The 22,253-nt window shown below is 45.7% G+C and overlaps 1 protein-coding gene across 5 annotated transcripts in view; it reads right to left on the bottom strand.

The window, feature by feature from the left end:
* WDR27 (WD repeat domain 27) overlaps positions 1 to 22,253 on the bottom strand; it is a 261,844-nt gene that overhangs the window by 17,589 nt on the left and 222,002 nt on the right. Inside the window, exon 25 of one of the 5 annotated variants that reach the window (XM_019479897.2) lies at positions 17,782 to 17,923. The exons of 3 other annotated variants lie outside the window; for them this stretch is intronic. In XM_019479897.2, the coding sequence (XP_019335442.1) occupies positions 17,804 to 17,923 (120 nt within the window). In that variant the 3' untranslated portion in view covers positions 17,782 to 17,803. Of the gene's footprint in view, positions 1 to 17,781; positions 17,924 to 22,253 lie in introns of those variants that run through there. One more of the 5 variants, XR_009455738.1, reaches the window with a different exon arrangement.

The following is a 22,253-nucleotide window of genomic DNA, read 5'->3' on the forward strand; positions in this document are numbered from 1 at the left end:
TGTTCAGGCTGCAGAGCAGAGGGACAGGGCCAGCCTGGCTGGGCTGGGGCAGAGAGTCTCGCACAGAGAGCATGCTGGGATGCTGGGGGTCTCTGATTTAACTCAAACCAGCAAAGGGTCTGGGACAGACAATGCACAAACCAGTTTGAGCCAAATCAATTAAGTCTGATACTACATTCAACCAGGCTTATCTCAAACTGGTTTCAGCCATTTTGAAACTGGTTTATTTGCACTGAATGTCTCTTCTGTTACAGGTTTAAACCAGTTTCTGATCACTTAAACTAGTTTATGTGTAATGTCTGTCCCTGGCCTAGAGGTGCAACCCAGTACAAATAGCTTCCAGAGCACATGCCAGCTATCCAGTTTGCAGGATACAGATGGGACCAGGAGCGGGATCTAGCAGGGGCGGGGAGGGAAAAAGGTAGGAGGCTGGATCAGGTCCCCATGACCTGCGGCTTCCTTCCTGGGGCAGGGGCAGTAGGCTCCTCCAAAAGAGCCTTCCCTCACTGTTCCTACCTCCCAGCCACCCCAGAAAGCAAAACCAGCACCCCGCCTATACCCCAATCCCAATTTATCTAAACATGAGACCTTCTTTTATTTACTTCCTCTTTATTTCTTTTTTAAATTTTTTTTGTTACTTTTTATTTTATCCTTCAGTGGCTGACTTCCTTTATTTCACCACGCTTCCTCCAACCCCATTTCCTTTTCAGCTCCCATTTTATTACCCATGCACATCCCATTAACCCTCTACTTCCCAGCTTCATGTTGCTGCCACCCCCTTCCCAACAACCCCTTTGTCACACCCCAACCTAAAGCAGGGACAGAAGCCTGTCCTGGCTCACCAGTCTTGTAGTGGCAACTCATAACTGTAGCTCCTAGTCAGCCCTCTGCTTGCCAGCCCGCTAGTGGCAAGTCACAGCTGCATAGGTGGGGGATGGTCAGAGAAGGTTTTTGGCCTTAAGATTTGACTATTCCAAACTTGGGCTACCACTAACACCAGTCAACATTTGAGCAACAAAAAATGTGAAGTGTAATAAAGCCCTTAAACATCAAGAAAAAAACTGAAGATGTAAAAAATACAACCAATCCACTGTGTATAGCATTTTTACATATTTGCAATATTTAATCAAGACAACTCCCACATATAAGTAGCTAAGTGGAACTTAGGTGTAGTTCAACATATCCACATAATAAATGTAAACCTCCCTTCAATTATCCTGTGATTCTATTGTTCTTTCTCCCATCTAACAGTTCAGCATATCTTACTAATCACATATTTATACTTTCATCTTACATTGTCCTATCACACCATAACTATTGCTGTATATCTATTGCTGTATATCATGGATGTGACTTCATAGCAAAACTATTTTTATACCCCCCCCTTTTTTTTTTTTTACTCAATTTTAGTCCAAGTGAAATATGTGGGAAACATGGATTTGCAAGCAATAATCTTACATTCATGACCTTACGTGGCCTTATTCCTATGTTACATTCATGACCTTACATGGCCTTACTCCTATGTTCTTTCAAACTGCTTCACTGAATATACATTTCATCAAAATCAGATTATGAGTATGTTTAGTAAAAATGTAATGCATGTTTCTCAGTAGATCCATTTTCTAAATTTCTGTTTATTTCTAATTTATGGAGCTGTAAGATGGGATAACTTTAACTATGTTGTGACATGAATTCTCAAAAAATTCCATCTAGATGTACAGCACAGCAAATAGCAACAACTAGAAACAAAATACTGTAAAGCTTTTCTGACACTAGCACCAAGAAAATTAAATTAATGTATAATGTTAATCCATCTCCTATCATTTCAGTTGTAGAGTTTTCAAAATGCATTTTTTCAAATGAAAGTATAGATGTATTAATTTAATTATCATATGTTCAAAATCCAAAGTCTATCCCCTATGAAATGTTTTAGAGCACTTCTATGCACAAATGACATATAGGATATGCCCCAAACCATATTTGTACAAGCAAATAAAACTCTAATTGATTAATCACACTGTGAGATCTGTAAATTTAAAATTTACACATGGAAATAGAACATGAAAGTAGACTGAAATCTTTGAAAATACAGCCAAACAAGTCAAGCATAAAAACACAGAAAAAAATGTGGGCCTAATTTCCTGATGTTATGCTAAAATTCAGAGCTGTGTCTGTTTAATTCAAATATTGTTGAATATTTGAAAACGGCCTATCAAATAACTGTGAACTCATGCTAATAAAGAAATAAATAAACACATAAATAGTCAAATAAATAATGTGACCACATCTGCTTGACTTTGCCTTCTTTATCATAAATAGAAGGCAACATGTATATAAAAAACAACACAAAACAAACAAAAACCTCAATAAAAACATTACAATGCACTATGCAAAATGTTAGTCACGTTACTGTTTTCTCTTAACAAATTATGTTAAATACTTCCATGCCAGAAAGAATGTCATTGCATCATAAGTAGATGTGAAGGGTGCACTAAAACAAACAACAGTAAAACATTGCTATGACCAAGAATATATTAGTGCATTAAAGTACAGCCTTTAAAATAGAAATGAAGAGAGACAGCTAAAAATAAAAAGAAACCAGAGCTAATAAAAAATGTATGCTCGTAGCATGGGGTGAGCAGTGGGAAGTTGGAGAATGGTTCAGGAATCTTGAATTCATGTTTTTTAGCACGCGCATGTATGAATTATATTTGATAGACAAACTATCAAGGGAAATGTTTACATGTTGTATCATGAACCTATTTAATTTTCTCTTACTTTCTATTTTCCTTTCCGTGTATGATATTTGCCAATTATAGATTTTTTCTTTCAACTGTTGCCCTCCAGTGAAATCATCGTATTTTCTTTGTGATATTATAGCCCTTTTAAGGGGAGAATAGACTATTATATCAAAAGTTATTATTATTTTTATTATTGAGCTCTCAACAAGACCAAGCAGAAAACTTGGACTGTGGGAGAGTAGGTTACTTAAATGTCCCACATATCTGAAATAATAAAAAGTGCACAAAGAAAATGACTTAAGCACATCTGGTTTTGCATAAAAGCCTTTCTCTATCACCAATTTTCTTGAATAGAAGATGACCCTAATTATAAGATGACCCCCACCCCTCAATAATTAGATTCTATATATGGAAAATGTATAAATTTGTTACAATTTTCCAAGTATAGAATCTAATTATTGGAAGTTTGCCTTGAATTTGTCCCTCTCCCACTGGTACAGCAGGGAAACTAAATCTGAGGGGGTTAGGTAGCCCTTTGCTGTCTACTTCCTTCTAACTTTTCCGCCCCGACAACCCCTTGCCCACTTCCTTACAGTCACACCCGTTCTATCTGAGCACGTAGACATGAGGAATAAATGTGAAAACAATAACCTTGAAATTAAATATGGCCATAGCAATTTGCATATAGTACCCATAGACTTAGTTCCTCCAGGATTGATGCATATAACCCCCCCTTTTTTTTTTAACTGCTGCAATTTTTAGCACAGGTGTTTCATGAATACACTTTTGAGCAGCATTTTGGCACCTACTTGTATCTAGGGTAAACTTTTTTTTTCAATTTCTTTCCTAGGACCAAATCAGTTCTGAATTCTACTGGGCAAAGCCTAAGAGTCAAGTTCCAAATTTTGACTAAATAGAGCTGTGCCATTCAAGTCTATGTGGCTCTACCACTGGGCAAGTATCCTCCTTCCCAGCCCCATCATTCTGAGGCTTCAGATACTCCCCAATTCTGTGGCAGACATCCTGCGTGCAAGCCCAGGGCCCAGAGACCCTGGGGTTTGGATCCCTCCTAGTCTCGCTTGCCCCTAGCCAAAAAGGCAAGGAGCAAGCCAGGGGGGAGCAAGACAGCAGCTCCTCACTACCACAAAATTGTGCAGTGCACTTTCCTGCATTTGGGGAAATTTGAAGAGCGCAGCCTGTCCAAAGTGCAAGAGACAGGCCTCACCCTGGAAAAACTATCTTGATGATGATGATGGGATCTCCCCTGCCAGGTTGTATCTAGTATAAATTATGCACAGTACTAATCCAAAGTCAAAAAAGACTAACGATTTACCACATAGTTCATTGGGCTTGGTCCTACCACAGCATTTAAATCCATGGTGAGTCATTACACTGCATACATTCACCCAGAATCCCTGTTTCACGCACTCTCTCAGCCTGGCAAATATAAGTGTGGCACCACCCTCCACAGTGACCCCACAGCTCAGTACTGTTCAGCATGGTGTGTATATTTCAGATACACAAAAGATCCATGTGCTAATTAGCCCCCACTCATGACTGGAACTAGGTGTTCTTGTCACAAGTCCTGGAATTCTCCAAAAATTTATATGCAAGATTAGGTTCAGGGCAACCTGGTCTGACTTCATCTCGTGGAGGGTGGGACCACACTAATCATATGCACCAGGCTGAGAAAGGAGGCAACAGAGGGAGCAATGTTGAAAAAGAGTCGGCACTGAAGAAGATTGCATTTAATGGGCGCAAACATATGTCTTATTCAGATGAGTTGCACTAACCTATTTTTGTGGTAGGTTCCCATCATATTTTCTTAGCTTCTTGGGCTAAGATCAAGTGACCAGCTGAAAGCCTGATCAATGCCTGAAGAAATGACAGAGCATCAGGATGAAAGGAGTGGAGGCGGGAAACCTGAAGCTCAAAACAATGGTAGTGGTGGCAAGTAACCAGAAGGTAGAAAGTGAAACGAAGAGTAGAAAACAAAATCTAGAGACAGATGAGGAGTGGACAAAGTTGGAGAAGCAGAGAAGAAAGATGGGAAAGAAGATGGGAGCAACAGCAGAAGTAGCAAAGGTGATGGGAAGAGGAACAAGGCCAGAGGGAAGACAGAAGCAGAGGGAAATGGGAGATGGAGCAAGAACAGAAGAAAAAGTATGTTGGATGAGAGGCAGAAAGTGGCAGAAGCACAATGGAATCCTGGCCTACCAGGTGCAGCGAGAAGACATGGAAGATGCATCAAGAGATGTCAGGGAGGATCAGAGACTGTGGATAAAAGCATTATCAAATGGTGATATGATGCAGACAGGATTGACAATGAACAGATATGAGTTCTTAGGAAACGTACTGTTTGAGATATTGGAGGTGCAGGTGCAACATCCTGGGAGTAGGGGGCCACAACAGTCCTGGGAGTAGGGGGAGGCACGTGCACCCTCAGGAGGCCTCAAGTGCCTCTACACTAACGCTCGTAGTATGGGGAGCAAGCAAGAGGAACTGTGCCTCCTGATTGCGAGTAAGAATCCAGACTTAGTAGGCCTCACAGAAACCTGGTGGGACCCTACCCACAACTGGGCAGTGGGCTTTCGGGGATACACCCTATATAGCAGGGACAGGACAGAGAGGAAAGGCAGAGGGGTCACATTCTATGTCAAAGAGCAACTCACATCATCAAGGATTAGCTTCGGGTTAGAGGAGGGTTGGGTGGAGACACTGTGGGTCAAACTACAAGGGGGGGCATGGCAAAAAGGACCTTACGGCGGGTGTCTACTACAGACCACCCAACCAGGGGGAAGAGCTGGACTGGGACTTCTCCGGTCAGCTCATGGAGGTAGTTAGGTCAAGAGATGTTATTGTGATGGGTGACCTAAACTACCGCGACATTTGCTGGGAGGAGCAGACAGCCAGGTCTGACTGCTCGCGTAGGTTCCTGGCTGTATTACAGGACCTTCACCTTATACAGGAGATGCACAGCCCCACTAGGGGTAACGCCTTGATGGACCTGGTCCTGGCCACTGGGGATGACCTGGTGAGGGAACTGCAGGTCCTTGACCACCTGGACAATAGTGATCATCACCTGCTGGAATTCACTATCCAGTGCAGGGTGTCAAGGGCTTATAGCAAGACTAAAGCCGTTGACTTCAGAAGGGCCAACTTCAATGAGCTTTGGAGATTAGTGGGGGAGGCACTGAGGGCCCAGAACATAGAAGAGATGGGAGTCCATGAGGGATGGTCGTACCTTAAGGGGGCGATCCTCCAGGCTTAAAGGGTAACAGTCCCTGAGAGAAGCAAGGGGGGTAAAAGTGCTCAGAAACACCCATGGCTCAGCAAGGGCATTCAGGAATGCCTGAGGACTAAAAGGGTGGTGTACAACCAGTGGAAGGGAGGAACTATCTCCAAGGAGGAGTACTCCTCCTCGGCCCGGGAGTGCAGGAGGGCTATTAGGAAGGCCAAGACAAAGATGGAACTCAGGCTAGCATCCAGGATTAAGGACAACAAAAAGTCATTTTTCAAGTACATTGGGAGCAAGAAGAGGGCACCAGGAAATGTAGGGCCCCTGCAAGACTCAAATGGTAACCTTGTGGCTACACCAGATAAGAAAGCCGATATTTTTAACAGTTTCTTTGCCTCTGTTTTCTTGAACAGGGACCGGGACATCCCTCCTGCCAGAGGTAGGGACAATCTCAGAGATAGCTCTGTCAGGTCTTGGGAAAGCACAGATGTAGTTAGGGATCTTCTGGAAGGGCTGGACATTTTTAAATCTGCAGGTCCAGATGCCCTCCACCCAAGCGTGTTGAGGGAGCTGGCAGGGGTCATCATGGAGCCCTTGGCCCGGCTGTATGAGCATTCATGGTCATCTGGCCAGGTGCCGGGGGATTGGAAACTAGCTAATGTGGTCCCCATTTTTAAGAAAGGGAGGAAGGACGACCCAAATAACTATAGGCCCGTAAGCCTCCCCTCGGTCCTCAGAAAGATCTTGGAGAAAATCATCAAGGAGCACATCTGTGGGGGGCCAGCAGGGGAGATCATGCTCAGGGGCAATCAGCATGGGTTCATCAAAGGCAGGTCCTGTCTGGCCAACCTGATTGCCTTTTATGACCAGGTAACTAAATCCTTGGCTGATGGTGTCGCCGTGGACGTATGTAGTCTTTCTAGACTTTAAGAAGGCCTTTGACACTGTCTCTCACCCCATTCTCATTAATAAATTAAGTGACTGTGGCATTGATGCCTACCACAGTTGGTTGGGTAAAAAACTGGCTGATGGGGCGCACCCAGAGAGTCGTGGTGGATGGGTCATACTCAACCAGGCAAGATGTCAGCAGTGGGGTCCCCCAGGGCTCAGTCCTCAGGCCCGCACTAACATCTTCATCAGTGACTTGGATGAGGGGGTTGAAAGCACATTGTCTAAGTTTGCTGATGATCCTAAGATGTGGGGTGAGGTGGGCACACTTGAAGAGAGAGAGAGGCTGCAACTAGATTTAGACAGACTACAAAAGTGGGCAGATGAGAATAGGATGGGGTTCAACGTAGATAAATGCAGGGTGCTGCACCTTAGGAGAAGGAATCCACAGCATACATACAGGTTGGGGAGTTCCCTTCTTGAAAGCAGAGAGGCGGAAAGGGATCTTGGAGTCATTATTGACTCCAAGATGAACATGAGCCGCAAATGCCAGACCGCAGCCAGCAAGGCCAGCCATACCTTGTCATGCATCCAAAGGTGCATCTCAAGCCGGTCCAGAAAGGTGATGCTCCCCCTCTATGCGACATTGGTCAGGCCGCAATTGGAGTACTGTATCCAGTACTGGGCACCGCACTTTAAAAGGGATGTGGCCAGCCTGGAGAGAGTTCAGAGGAGGGCCACCTGTTTGGTGGGAGGGCAGCAGGACAGGCCCTATAAGGAGAGACTGAGGGACCTGTTCAGCCTTGGCAAAAGGAGGCTGAGGGGGAACCTGGTGGCTGCATACAAACTCATCAGGGGAGATCATCATCAAATAGGAAGAGCCCTATTCTCCCCAGCACCACCTGGGGTGACGAGGAACAATGGTAATAAACTGATGGAGAATAGGTTTAGGTTAGAGATCAGGAGGCAACATTTTATAGTTAGGGTGGCCAGAATCTGGAACCAACTTCCTAGGGAAGTGGTCCTTGCCCCTACCATGGGCAAATTAAAAAAAGAGGTTAGATGATCACCTATCTGGGGTCTTGTGAACCCAGCACTCATTCCTGCCTGTGGCAGGGGGTCAGGCTAGATGATCTGTTCAGGTCCCTCCTGACCCTAGCTACTATGAAACTTTGAAACATCTCACCAGCCTGACTGCTTTCCAAAACAGAAAGACTTGGGAGTTTACTTACTGGAACATGAAGGGTATGAACATTTTTGGAAGAAACATTCAGAGGAATGTGGAAGGAAGGAATTAAGAGGAATAAAATTTCTAGCAGGGAAAGTCATGGAAATGAGTGATTGTAGTAAGTATGTATATGAATTTATTAGAGGGAGAAGACACAGAAAGGTAGATGGAATTGCACGTGCAAAGAGTAATCTGTGCAGGGCAAATATGGTGTTTGGATGGGGTCATGAAGGGCATAAGTTGTGTTGAGAGCAAGTGAGCGGAGCCCAGGTGGTGGGGAACACCTCCCGTGTCTGGTCCAGCTGGGGTGCCACCAGTATTTTTATAATATACCATGGGCAATCAAAGCAATGCAGCAAATGCAGCAAGGAGGGGCACCTGTCCACACACTGTCCCCTCAAGTTATTACAGATGTGAAGGGAAGGGGCACAGAGTTGCAGAGTGCCAAGGGTCTCTAAAATGTATTCAGTTGGGGGAAGCACCTATTCCACAAGTGTCCCAAAGCCTGTGCAAGCAAGGGCAGACCCCCTGACCAACAGTGTGAATCAGAAAGGAACAGTGAGGGAGAAGAGGGTAAGAGTGAAGTAGAAATGGTGGATGAGACCCTGAAGAAGGGAGGAAAGTAGAAAGAGGGGAGTGTAATATCTGTAACTGAGGTGGCTCAAGAAGAAACGGGAAAAGAAGGGGAAGAGGCAGAGGGAGAGAGACCAGACATGGAGGTGGGGAAGGGGTAAAAAGAAGAAATCAAACATGCAGAATAAATGGAGGTGGAACAAATAAAAGAGCCTGGGAAGGCAGGCTCCGCCCAAGAAAAGCAGCAAGCCTGATCTCCCCCCACCCCCGGAGCATGCCTGCCTGCCTAAGCTGTGCGGGGTCCTGGTGTTTCCCTCTGTGGCTGTGGTGCCCCCCCAAGACCGCCCAAGCTAGGTGCCTGCAGGCACCCGGGGGAGGGGGAGGGGGGGGACACCACTGCTGTGGAGGGAAGCATCAGCCCCCACTCCAGCCCAGGGAGCACTCTGCCCACTGGCAGCTCACCCTCCCCTCCCCACTGTTGGAAAAGCAGGTAAGTCAGCAGGGTGTGTGAATGATATGGGGGTTTAAAGGGCCCTAAACTGAAGCAGTGTTTTTAAAATCCCACAGATTTAATTTAGGGCCCCCGTTTTATCTACACACGCCCCAAGAATCCAGAGGTGAGAGCAAAGCAGGTGGAAGACAGTATCAATAGCAGACAAGAATGAATGATACTATCAGTCGAGGGAGGAAAATGAGAAGTTTTGGTCAGAGCCCCAAGAGGAAGGTCAGTGTGGAAGTTAAATGTGGAGACGTTAATGTGGAAGTTAATCTGCTACAAAACAAGGAGATATCAAGTATATTTTAAGAGAACCAGAGAACTGTGAATGCTGGTGAAGAAGAGGATGGGAGAATTTTTCAGGAAGGAAGGTTGAAGAATCATGGGGAAAAGAATGAAAGAGCTGAGAGAGGTGCAAAGAAAGATGCAGGAGCTGCTAAAGGAAGCTGCAGAAGGGAGACAGGTACAAAATGAGCTAGAAGAAACAAGGCAAGAGACAGAACGCTGAAAGATGAGAGACAAAGATGTTTTTAGCACAAGCAGCATGGGTGGGGGAGAAAATAAGTAGTGGTCCTGATATTTTTGGTTAGAGTGAAGACAGCAAAAGGAGAGCAGTCAGTGCAGGAAGAACATGGTACTCGGGTGGAAAAGCAGGAGTTGTTGGAGGCAATGAGAACATTTTTATGAAGAGCTACATCAAAAGAAGGAAATAAACACGAAGAAGATGAAGGTCATGGTGGAAAAGACTGACGAGAAAGTAGAGTAGGAAGAAGCAAAGATGGAAGAAAAGATAAGCTTAAAAGGAAGTGGAGGACTGTTTAAAAACCTTTAAAAGAGGGAAATCACCAGGAGCAGATGGACTACCTACGGAATTTTATGAGAAGTTTTGGGCATGGGTAGGGAGGGGTATAGTGGACGTTTTTGAGGAAATAGTGGAAACAGGAGAGGCAGGAAAAATTTTTCCAAAAGGCATTGTGATCTTACTCTTCAAGAAAGGGGAGAAGGAACTCCTGAAAACCTGGACACTGATTACACTCCTTAATATGGACTATAAATTAATGGTTTGAGGATGAGGAAACACCTCCAGAAGACATGATAATACATGAAGACCAAGTATACACAATACCAGGTAGAAGGTTTTCTGAAGCGATCAGAGTGATCAGAGATCCATTGTCCCATGTCCAAGAGTAGAAGACAAACGCAAGGTTATAGCAAACCTACATTTAAAAAAAAGCATATGACAGAGTGGATAATGATTACATTTTCAAGGTGCTAGAAAAAACGGGGTTCCCAAATAAATGTATATGTTGGTGTAACAGGGAACCTTAACCCTGTTACTAAGAGACAGGGTGGCCCCTTTAAGTCCAGAACCTTCCAGTCACGGCCGGCCAGTCAAGTAAGGGTTAAGGCTCAAGCCCTGCCAGCTGGTCAGGTGACAGGAAGAGGAAGGCCAGGACCCTACAAATGGTGAATGGAGAAGGCCAGATGGGGCAGCAGGGAGGGGGACTCCCAATGACCATGGTGCTGTGGCTGCAGTCTCTGTTGGAAGACTACACCATGCCCGGAGCCATCCTCATGATCATCTAAAGTAAGTAGGCATGTTGCCTCCCTTGTTATTAATGTTAACCGGTGGTTTGGGTGAGACTATTTGGGGAAGGAGGAGGCCTCATTGGGGCCCACTGCAGTGTGGGGACCCCAGCGCCAGAGAGGGCACAGTATTCAGGGAGGAGCTGACCCTAGCGCCAGAGAGGGCACAGTATTCAGGGGTGAGCTGACTCCAGTGCCAGAGAGGGGCAGGAGCCCAAGTGAGGGGTTTTTTTGAGAGCTAGAGCCTGGGAATCAAACCCTGATTAATGGGTTTTGGGGTTTTTTTGATTGACAGGCCTAGCTAGAAAGAGAAGGGGTAGGCCCACAGCGACTGAGACCCCAACATAGAGAGGAATTTATAAATACCATCTGCGAGGCTTGGGCTGCGGTGTAGGGGAGGAACGGTGCCGCAGATAGTGCCCCCTGGCATCGGGGCAGGAAATGGGCAGCCTCCCGCTTAAGTACATCATTAACTAATTACCAACAAGGCATGGCAGGTGAAAAGGTGGGTGGTTGGCCCATAACAGGTGGGTGGGGTCACCAGTAGACAGACCTCAAAGAGGCTCCCCTAGTTACAGTTGGATAAAGTTATTGTACAGAGAAGTGGAGAGTCACATCCAAATTAATGGGCACCTAAGTGGGGCCTTAAAAATCCATAAAGGGGTGAGACAAGGTCCTCCCCATCACCACTACTATTTGTGTGTGGCATGGAACTGTTAGCAGAAATAGGAAAAGACAAAGTCAAAATCAGAGTAAAGATACCAGGAGGAGGAGGGGTAAAATTCATACTATACATGCTTGATATAAATGCTCAAGAGATAGACTTTTGATGGAAAAAGTGCTAAAGTATACATCCGAGTGTGGAGAAGCAATAGGGGTGAAATTAAATAGACTGAAAAGCACCATAATGGGTGTGGGTGACTGGAGGAACTTGGAGAAATTAGGCCTTCAAATAATAGAGAGAAAATCAGAGTGCTAGGGATCCCAATGGATGCCAAAGGAAAAGGTAATACAGCATGGGAAAAGGTAACCACAATCCTATGAAAAATACCTATGGTCCGAAAGGACACTGTCCTTTGCCAGAAAAGGAGCAGTGTTTAAAGCTGTACTACTGCTGATTATTCTATATACAGAAATTGTATTCCCACCAACGTGGTGGCAGATAGCAAAAGTAAGGAGGGAAATATGTGTGTTTTTCTGGAATGCCAAAAGAAAAAGTTTAGCAAAAGCTGAAGTATACAAAGCAATAGAGATGAGGGGATGGGGCCAGCCAGACTTGGGATTGTTTGTCTATATGAAATATGTAAACGCAATATGCAAGGAGATAATGAAGGGAGAAGGGAAAGCAGTGTGTATCACCTGTTTTCACGCAGCTGCCATTTTGAGGAAATCAGGAGTATATCAGACCTTTTTTAAGAGTCCATGGGTGTGGCAGCTTCTGATTCATTACATCAGGATGGAAGGTTTCATGCCGTTTGAAAGCAGGGAAGGTAGGGTTCGATGTCCTGAAAGATTGTAAGAAACTGATGAAAATGGTAAGGGAGAGAGACAGGATGGCACCAGCGACAAACATCACAGAAGGACAAATGAAGAAGGTTTGGGGAGAAGTGTTTGGTAAACAACTGAAAGGGAAGCATGCAGACCTAGTCTGGATGGTTGTAAGGAATCTCTTGATGGTGAGGGACATGCAACACAGATGGAGCTTGATGAGCTCAAGGTCCCCAGCGGAGAAGTGCGGGAAAGGAGAAACAATGGGTTTTGGAAGTGTACTTATGCAAAGCGTGTGGGGGAAGGGGCTTACCACTTTCTGAGTGTCACCAAAATAAACCTGTTGTGAGCATGGGAGATGGTACTATATGGACTCATACCAAGTGGGCCAGAGGAAACGTTATTAAGGATTTTATTAGCATGTGTTAAAACTAGTTTATGGAAAGTAAGAAACCTCTTGATTTTTAGGGGGTTGGCTTTCACTGAAAGAGTGCATGAAGCTGGGGCTGCATGAACTGAAATAGTACATCAATCAGGACAAGGAAGAGATTGGAGAAGAGGAGGCAGAGAAGACGTGGAGGAAAAAGGAATGAACACGCTTGTTTCACTGGACCAACAGAAAAGACTGATGGGAGGGCTGGAGAGTTTTCAGGCGGTTACTGAAGTAATAGTTTTTCATGGAGTTCTGTATGAAGAGAGTTCTGTAATGGTTTTTTTTTAGAAATTTGATGTTGTTTAAGGGTTTGGTAAATGCAATTGTTTGTTTTGGGGTATGTAGTTGTTGGGGTATGTAGTTGTTTTTTGCAATATGAAGTTTTGGTCAAACTAGGTTGCTCAATATGTGAAGTTTTGTAAGTATAGGGTGACAAGTGTGTTTTTAATAAAATCTGTAACTAAAACAAAAGGTTCCATTCAACATGCTTGCCCAATGTGGGCCATGTGTTTTATAGTCAAACTCAGTGTTAGCTGCATTTAATCAACTTCATAATTGGTTTCCATTGCTGAGTACAAGCTGCTTTTGGTATCAGTTTAATGAAAGACAATGTATTTAGTGAGATTTCCTTGTATTCGATTAGAAAACGAGGAGCTTTTCCTCATGCCAACTGCGGGGGAAAAAACTAGCTTTCTATTCAAGTAAATATGGTATATTTGTTTCCATTCTGTGTAGCTCCACCAATTACTCCTAATATTAATTTGATGCAGGTACTTATCCAGTTAGTTTTGAAGCCATTTTCTAAAAGTTTCCCTTCCTGCTTGAGATGCTAATTCCAGAGAGTCTTATGCAACTTTAGCTTCAAAAAAGTCCAAACCTCATTAATACTTAAGTCCTGACCTCTTGGACATATCCAGACAAACACACACGTGAATTTGCCATGGCAAAAATAGCAATGGCCCAAATTTTGTTGCTGCTTTTTGCCCCTGCACATGGAGTTTGGTATGGGACAAAATGCCCCACTTCAGTGAAACTGTCATTTCCCTGCTCCTCTGAGCTCCTGGCATGCTGAAGGAGCCAGGGGACAACTAGAGGAGTGGAAACGCTCTGGCCAGCAGCCAGAGAGTCTCTCTGGAGGACCCAGCCTGTGTCTGGTGGCACACGCTCCTGGAGTATGCACTGTGCTGCCCTTTTTTTCTTATAGCTTTTTTTGACACTGGGATCTCCCAGTGTGCACTGCATGTGTGCCATGTGCAGTTTACAGCACTTCAAACAGCTCTGAGGCACTGCAAACCTCACATGCACACTGATCTGGATGTGCCCCTTCAGTCCATTTGACTTCAAAATTGTTCATTTAGTTCTCAAAAATGTCTCCAATGATAAAACACTAGCCGCCCCCCCACCCCCCCCCGCCTTTTAGGGTCTGTTGATGAGACTTACTATGAAGTAAGATTTAAGTGCAGCACATCCATGCTTACCCAGACATGAAAAGCATCTTTTGTATGTATCATTAAGAAGTACTACTGACTCACACAGAGGGCAGCTTTTAAAGCCTAAAAAATTATGTTTATTTCATAATGACTCGTCCTAGTACTGGAAAAATTCCCCTCCCCTTTTCCCCAATAAAAAACAGACCAAGAAACCCCCACGTTTTCTTCTTTAAAAGAAGAAAGGAAATACTATTTAAGCTTCTAAAATTAACAGTAATAATTAACTGATTCCTAGGTATTACCTCTTCATAAAGTGATGTGTAGACAGCATAGTGAGTACAGAAGCTTGCTCATGGAATGTTGTGACTTGGAGCCATATAAAATGAAAAGCAACTGAGGGGCAACTGGGTTGCTCCCCCTTCCGTTTATGTCACTGGCTGGAGGCATGGGATGGAAGCACTACCCCCTATGGATAGTGTTAACCAAAAGAAACTAAACTGGAGTGAAGGCGGTATTTGCATACCAACAGTGAAAATATATATGGATGAGAGCTCATAGAAGAAAGTATCACTATTTTACCAGTCCAGGTCACAGTTACCATAGAGGAAAAGTATCAGCATCTGGACCTAAGTAACTTGGTCTGCTCTATTATCTTGGTTCTATTTGGCCATGACAATGCATGACTTACCTTTAAATTTAGAAACCCCCGCCCCACCAATATATAAATGTAACGTTCACTTTGCTGACATACATACTTTAAATAGATTACTTTATAGACATCAGACAAGACTAGTTGCATAAAATTCTAAATGGTTAGTAGTGTTCAAAACTTCCAAATGTTTGAATTTGGTTTTGCATTTATTTTGCTTGGTATGGAAATCCAGAAAAAAGTTTTCACGTGAAATGTACAGCGCTTCCCGATTTTGACAGGACAGAATATATTTTGAAAGTATCTTCTTTCATCATAGTTTTCCTTTTAGTCCCAACCCAAGCCAAAGGACAGAGTCATGACTTTTTTTTCAAAGGCAATAAAACAAAGCTTTCTCAAACTGCACAGATGGGTTAAGGTTATGTTTGGTTTGAAAAAAGGCTCAGGTTCATTCTTATTTAATCTAAACTGGCTCCACAGTTTGTACTACAACCAAGAATGCTAGATAAATATTAATTTTTCCTCTCAAAATATTTGTCAATTTAATGATATAATAACCTAACTAACAAGTTAAATACAGCTGTCATGCCTCAGGATACTATTTTTTACCATCAGTAAACTAAAAATGTCTTGCTTTTGTTTCATCAATTGAAACTGCTGCAGCTTTCTATTGTTTGAATAATACTACTTTAATTATAGCACTGCTTCTAAAAGTCAATATAATTAACTGCCTATCACCATTTATAGCTGAAATTCCATATATGGTTCATAATAACTTGGCTGTTTCAATTTACTTTTCATAAAAAACTGGAAGCTATCAGAATTCACGAGTGAAATCCTAGCCCTGCTGAAGTCAATGGGAAGTTTCACAATAAGTGTAATGGGACCCAAGTGTTATCTCCAGATTTTTGTGGTTTATCCTGCTTACAAGGGCTACCACTCCTGCTTTATGTTATCCTATCGCTGCAGCCTACATTTTTCAAGCACAGCAAGTCTGTCAGAGCTTTACATGATCCTGGTACAGAATGGTAAATTGTCCTCTACTGAAAAGTTGATATGCAAGTGGAATATGCATACTACAAAAACCATCTGCATTCAATGAAACTCACTGAAATTGATTCTGATCTGCCAGCATATGTGGTTTAACTTCATTGGTTTCTGTATTGTTGTCCCTAATTTACATTGGTCTAAGCAAGATAAGAATCAAGTCTAGTATGGTAAATGACTTTCCTACCACAATACTACACTTAATTCAGATCTTTCTTCAGACTATATGGACTATTACTAAAACCTCCGGCCTCCTGATGTGATGCCTCTCAGCAGCTGAATCTGTATAAGGGAACGTAATGCTTCTGGGAGAACCTGTTACATAAGGTATGGCATTTTGTGGGGGTAGCATAGTTCACAATAGCAACTCTGATTCCACCTATTTCCAAGATGCCACAGACACCACATGTTAATTTACATTTGCACTACTATTTCCTTGTTTCTGCATAGGAAATATAGGACACCAGATAGGAAACAATCTCTTAGGTTATCGAGTCTAGTCCTCTGCCATTGCAAGCAGCAAAGTAATAAAATCCCTTACATAAGAGCTCTATCTTGAAACTTAATTAGGCTTTCTATGCTCACTACTTTATTTGGAAGGCCGTTACAGAATTTCATTCCTCTGATGGCTAGCTAACTAGCCATCTAACTTCAAAAGTAAGAGTATTCATGGCCAGTGCTTCTGAAAAAGGCTTGCTGAAAAGTGTATGGGAATTATACTGCCCCCATCGGACTTTGAATAGGTGATCATGGGCAGCCTTCGAGTGTTCTCCCAACCCCGTCCGAGGGCTGTATCCCTGGAACTTGGGCATCAGGTAACGCTCCACCCCGAGGGGAACCATGACCATTGCCTGCCACGGGTCGACTCTATCTGTTCCTGGAGTGGGGTTCCTCCCGGGGGGCTCCTTGCTACTCTTGGTATCCCTCACTGGAGGCGTTCTTGGGGCTCCACCTCCCCTACATCCCAACCAAGCTCCAACCTTCCGGACTGCTGGATGATGGGTCTTCAGCCCGCTCCTTGGCTCTGCTACGCCCGATGATCACGGGGAGTACAGTTATCTCCACTTTTGCTCTTGCCTCTCCTCTGAGGCTCTTGCCCAAACTGGCCTGAAATGTTCTCTGTGGCCCTGGACCTGTGGAGGGTCTTTCTGGGGGGGGAGGGGCACCCTCTGTGTGCCTTCCAAGATAGGATAGGACAACAACAACAACAAAAAGAAGACAAAAAAAATAACAAAAGGGTCTGGGTGTAGGCTTCTGCCCACCCCACTCATGGGTCCGCCATCTTAAACCATCTCAGGTCCCACGACATCGTCCCTCTCTTTTTTGGCTGTCCTGCCAGTTGATGTGGTGGGCCCCACCAGTGTGGGGTGAGCCCCTTTTAACAGATCTCCGTCCCACCCCTGCTGGGACAGCTTCCCTGAATGTTGGCTAGGGAGCACCTTTGCCCCTCAGCGTCCCAGTCATCTCTGCCGCCATTTCCCTACCAGTGGCTTTTAAATCCACCAGGTGGCGGTTTTTTATGACCTCATCTGCTGGTGCTGCCGCTAGCCAGCAATAAAAGCGGCTGATGAACCGTGCCGGTGGTTCTCCTCGGTGTGGCTCACTCTTCCCTGTGGGAGGTAAGTGTTTCTTCTTTTCAGGGCTCCTTCCCCTGGGACACAACCCCCCCCCCCCCAGATGCCTTTGGGCATTCTAAGATTTTGATCCGGCTGCCTACCTTGCATTCCTTGTCCTGTCGTCATTTGGTTTTCAGCGTTCGGTGACTCTTCTGTAGTGTGGCACCTGGATAAAAACCCCGCCACCACATTATTTTTTCCGGGGCGATGTATTATTTGAAATTTAAATGGTTGCAGGGCCATGGCCCACCTTGTTATATGTGCGTTATCAATTTTGGCCCTGCTCAGCCACTGTAGAGGTGCGTGGTCCGTTATGAACTTAAATTCCCTCCCCATTAGGTAGTAATGGAAATGTTCTATGGCCCACCGGATTGCCAGGAACTCTCTCTCTATTGTTGCATACTGTGTCTCTGCAGGGAGTAGCTTATGGCTTGCATATGCCACAGGTCTCTCAATCCCTTCATCTTCTTGGTCAGGATGGCCCCTATAGTTGTTTCTGAGGCGTCCATCTGCAAGATAAAAGGTTTGTGAAAGTCAGGTGTGTGAATGACTACATTTTCACATAATGCCTTTTTTAGGAGCTCAAAATTAAGTTTCATCACTGGAGTCCAGTTTATGGTCCCCGTTTTTCACCCTTTCAGGGATTCAGTGATTGGAGCTGCCAATTCTGAGAACCGTGGCACGAATTGTCGATAATAATTAGTTAATCCCAGGAAGGATCACATCTGATTTGCTGTTTCAGGGCATTGTGCAGTTGCAGATAGTTTCCACTTTATCTTCTAGCAGCTTGATGGTACCTCACCCTACCAAGAAGCCTAAGTACTTTGTTTGTCTTTGGGCCAGGGCATATTTCTGTGGATTAGCCATCATCCCCGTTTCATGGAGATCTGTCAGGACAGCTTGTAACACTCTCTAATGTTGGTCCCAGGTCCGAGTAAAGATGACGATATCATGGATATAAGCCACGGCGTACTCAGCGTGTGGGGTCAGGATTCGGTCTATTAAGCATTGAAACGTGGCAGCTGCCCTGTGGAGTCTGAATGGCATCTGCAAAAACTTGTATAAGCCCCAAGGGGTCCCGAAAGCCATCTTCGCTTGGTCTGTCTTGGCCATGGGTATCTGCCAATATCCCTTGGCCAAATCGAGTGTTGTTATCACATTCGTGTGATCTCTTCCTGGACTTCCCTAAGGAGGTGATGCAGCATGGGCCACCATTTTTCACGTACTATCTTCCCCGGTGGCATGTGTATCCTATGATACATGCCTTGGGCCCACCCTGGGTCTTCCCAGAAGACATCTCTAGAGCTTCACACTAGTGTCCTCATCTTGACTCTGAGGGGCTGGGAGTTCTTCACTAATTTGAACTTGGTCCTCCAGGCAGGCTGCAGGTCCTTCTTTTGTCCCTCCTTATGGTCCTAAATCCACCATCTTGTTCTCAGAGAAGGTAGCCCATCCCTCAGGTTCGTGCCACTCTTTCAGCAGGTTAACATGGTAGATCTGTCTTTCCTGCCTGTGCCCTGGCCTATGGACCTCATAATCTACTGGCCCAACCCTATGAATTATTTTAAAAGGGCCTTGCCACTGTGTGAATAGCTTACTAGTAGACATGGGGAGGAGTACTAGGACTCTCTGTCCTGCCCTGAATTCCCTCTCCCTTGCCGGGCCATCATATCTGGTTTTCTGTCACTGCTGCGCTTCTCTGAGGTTGTCTCTGGCCATGCATTGTTCTATCCGGATGCGTCGTTGGAACTCCTGTTGGTAACTAGCCGGAGTTCCTGCTGCTCCTGCGTCATGCTCCCAGTCTTCTCACAATGTTTCCAATGGACCGCGAGGTTGATGCCCCAGGACGAGCTCAAATGGCGAGTACTTCATGGAGTCTTGCAGAGTATCTAGGATTGCAAAAAGAATCAAAAGGCAGGTCCCACCTTCGGGGGTCATCTTGGATGCATCGTCGTAGCATTCTCTTCACTGTACCATTAAGACACTTGACAAGGCCATCGGTTTGCGGATGATATACTGAGGTTCGTATGTGCTTTATTTGCAGTATTTGACACACGACTTGCAGCACTCCTGACATAACATTTTGCCCCTGGTCGATCAAGATTTCTTTGGGTATGCCTATTCGCGCAATCCACTTTATCAATTCTTTGGCAACTCATGGGGCTGTTGCTGCCCTGACCAGGACCACCTCTGGGTACCGGGTAGTATAGTCAATAAATACTAGCACGTATTGGTGCCCTGCACTATTCCGGGGTAGGGGTCCCATCACATCCATTGCTACCCGAGAGAAAGGTACGTGGATCATGGGTAATGGTTGGAGTGGGGCCCGAGCGGGGCGATCTTCACATGCCCACTGACATTCTGGGCAGCCCGCACACCAGCAGGCAATATCTTCTCCCAGTCCTAGCCAAAAAAAACACCGGGCCACCCTGGCTGTGGTACTGTCTCAGTCTAGGTGCCCCCCCATGGGGTTTGCATGTGCCAATTGCCATACCACCTGACAAAGTCGAGCGGGCACTACCAATTGGGCCTCTTCTTAAACCCCCGGCCTCCCCCTCTGGGCCCGGTATAATAGCTGTCCTCTTACCTCGTACCGCAGTATTCTGAGGCCTGCCTCTGGTTGATCAACTTCAGTTTCAAGGAGCGGCTCCTTGATAGCCCGGAGTTCTTCATCCTCCTCCTGAGCTTCCCTGAGCTGGGGCCCACTAATCATTTCACGCAAGTCCAACTCCTCTGTTTCTTTCTGGCTCTCTTTCGGGTTTGAACTCCCTGAGCCACCCCTCATGTTCCTTAAGTTGCCGCCTCCTGACCTCAGCATCTTGTACTCTCTCCAGGATGTTGTAAATTGGAGGCCAGTCGCATCCCAGTAGCATCTTGCACGCCAGGCGCAAGGTGATCCCCACTAATAGCTCGCCTTGGTGTTCCGTAACTCAGAGGTAAAACCAACAACACTCAATTCTTTTGGTCTCACCATGGAGACAAGCCATCCTCACTGGTGTTGCCCAGTTGCCCCATCGGGTGGGAACGAGGTCAGCCCGAACCAATGACTGTGCACACCCCGAGTCTAAAGTGGCTTGAATGGAGCAGTTTCCCATCCATGCCCTCACAACGGGGCGACTCCACACGGCACCATCTCTTCTGGTGGCATAACTGCAGTCCATAGGTTTGCCACTGTTTGCTTCTCTCCGTCTCTCCACACTTCCCTTTGGAGCATTATCGGGTCTCCATCGTTTTGCAGGGCCATTCGGGCATTCTCATGACAGATGTCCTGTTTTTCCACACCGGAAACAGACCACTTCTCTTGGTCCGCCCCTAAAAGGGGCCCGTTTCCTTTCGGTTTTGCGGGGCTGAGCATTCCCCAGGTTCTGCGTCGGCTTCTCCCGCCCAAATACTATTTCAGATGCCACAAAGGCTTCGGCCAACCTTAACGCCTCATCGCAACTAGTTGGTGTGTGCTGCCAGACCCACCTCTGAGTGCACTCGTCCAAGTCATTTTGAAACAGTTCCAAAAGTATTTCATCAACCAGCGCATCCCAATCATACTTGGCCGGGCTTACCCATTTATTTAGGAGATCTCATAGATATTGCATCAGCACCTGAGGTCGCCTCTCATCAGGGGACTTTTTGGCCCGGAACTGTTTTCTGTAATACTCCAGGTTGATTTCTAGTCAGTACAGAATGGCGTTTTTCACTTGCTCATAGTCCCTCGCTTCATCCAGTGCCAGAGCCCTATATGCCACCTGTGCTCTGCTGACTACAAGGGCCCCTAGCTGGCTAGCCCAGTACTCTTTCTCCAGCCCTCTCATCAGGGCATGACACTCAAATGCTTCAATATATGCCTCCAGGTCATCATCCTGGGTCATTTTGGGCATTTTGAAGGTGGTTACACTATGTTGTAGCCAATCCTGTTGTCTATCTATCATTTGTTGCAGGGCATCTATTATTTGGGTAAGAGCCTGCAGATTCTGGCCTAGAAAATCTGAGGGGGTCAGCACTGCAAGCTGCACTGCAGAGTAGTCAGTCTCCCACAGGTCCCCCTGCAAAATCCTGTCAGCTATGCCACTTTGCCCCCATCGGATTTCAAACAGATGATCATGGGCAGCCTTCGAGCATTCTCCTCACCCCACCTGAGGGCTATATCGCTGGAACTTAGGCGTCGGGTAACACTCCACCCCGAGGGGAGCCCTGACCGTTGCCTGCCACGGGTCGACTCTATCTGTTCCTGGAGTGGGGTTCCTCGCTACTCCTGGTATCCCTCACTGGAGGCATTCTTGGGGCTCCACCTCCCCTACACCCCAACCAAGTGCCAACCTTCTGGGCTGCTGGATGATGGGTCTTCGGCCTGCTCCTCAGCTGTGCTACTCCCGACAATCGCGGGGAGTACAGTTATCTCCACTTTTGCTCTCACCCCTCTGAGGCTCTTGCTCAAACTGGCGTCAATCTTTCTCCATGGCCCTGGACCCATGAAGGGTCTTTCTGGGGTGGGGGGGGCACCCTCCATGCGCCCTCCATGATAAGATAGGTCAAGAACAACATCAACAAAAAAACCAAAGACAAAAAAAATAACAAAAGGATAACAAAAGGGTCTGGGTGTAGGCTTCTGCCCACCCCACTCACGGGCCCGCCGTCTTAGACAGTCTCAGGTCCCCCAGTGTTGTCCCTCTCTTTCTTGGCTGTCCTGCTGGTCGATGTGGTGGGCCCCACCAGTGTGGGGTGAGCCCCTTTTAAGAGATCTCCATCTTGCCCCTGCCGGGGCTGTCGGCTTCCCTGGAACGTTGGCTGGAGAGCACCTTTGCCCCTCAGCATCCCAGTTGTCTCTGCTGCCATTTCCCCACCGCC

This window comes from Alligator mississippiensis, chromosome 1, assembly GCF_030867095.1.
Source record: "Alligator mississippiensis isolate rAllMis1 chromosome 1, rAllMis1, whole genome shotgun sequence".
In the NCBI taxonomy this organism is placed as follows: Eukaryota; Metazoa; Chordata; order Crocodylia; family Alligatoridae; genus Alligator; species Alligator mississippiensis.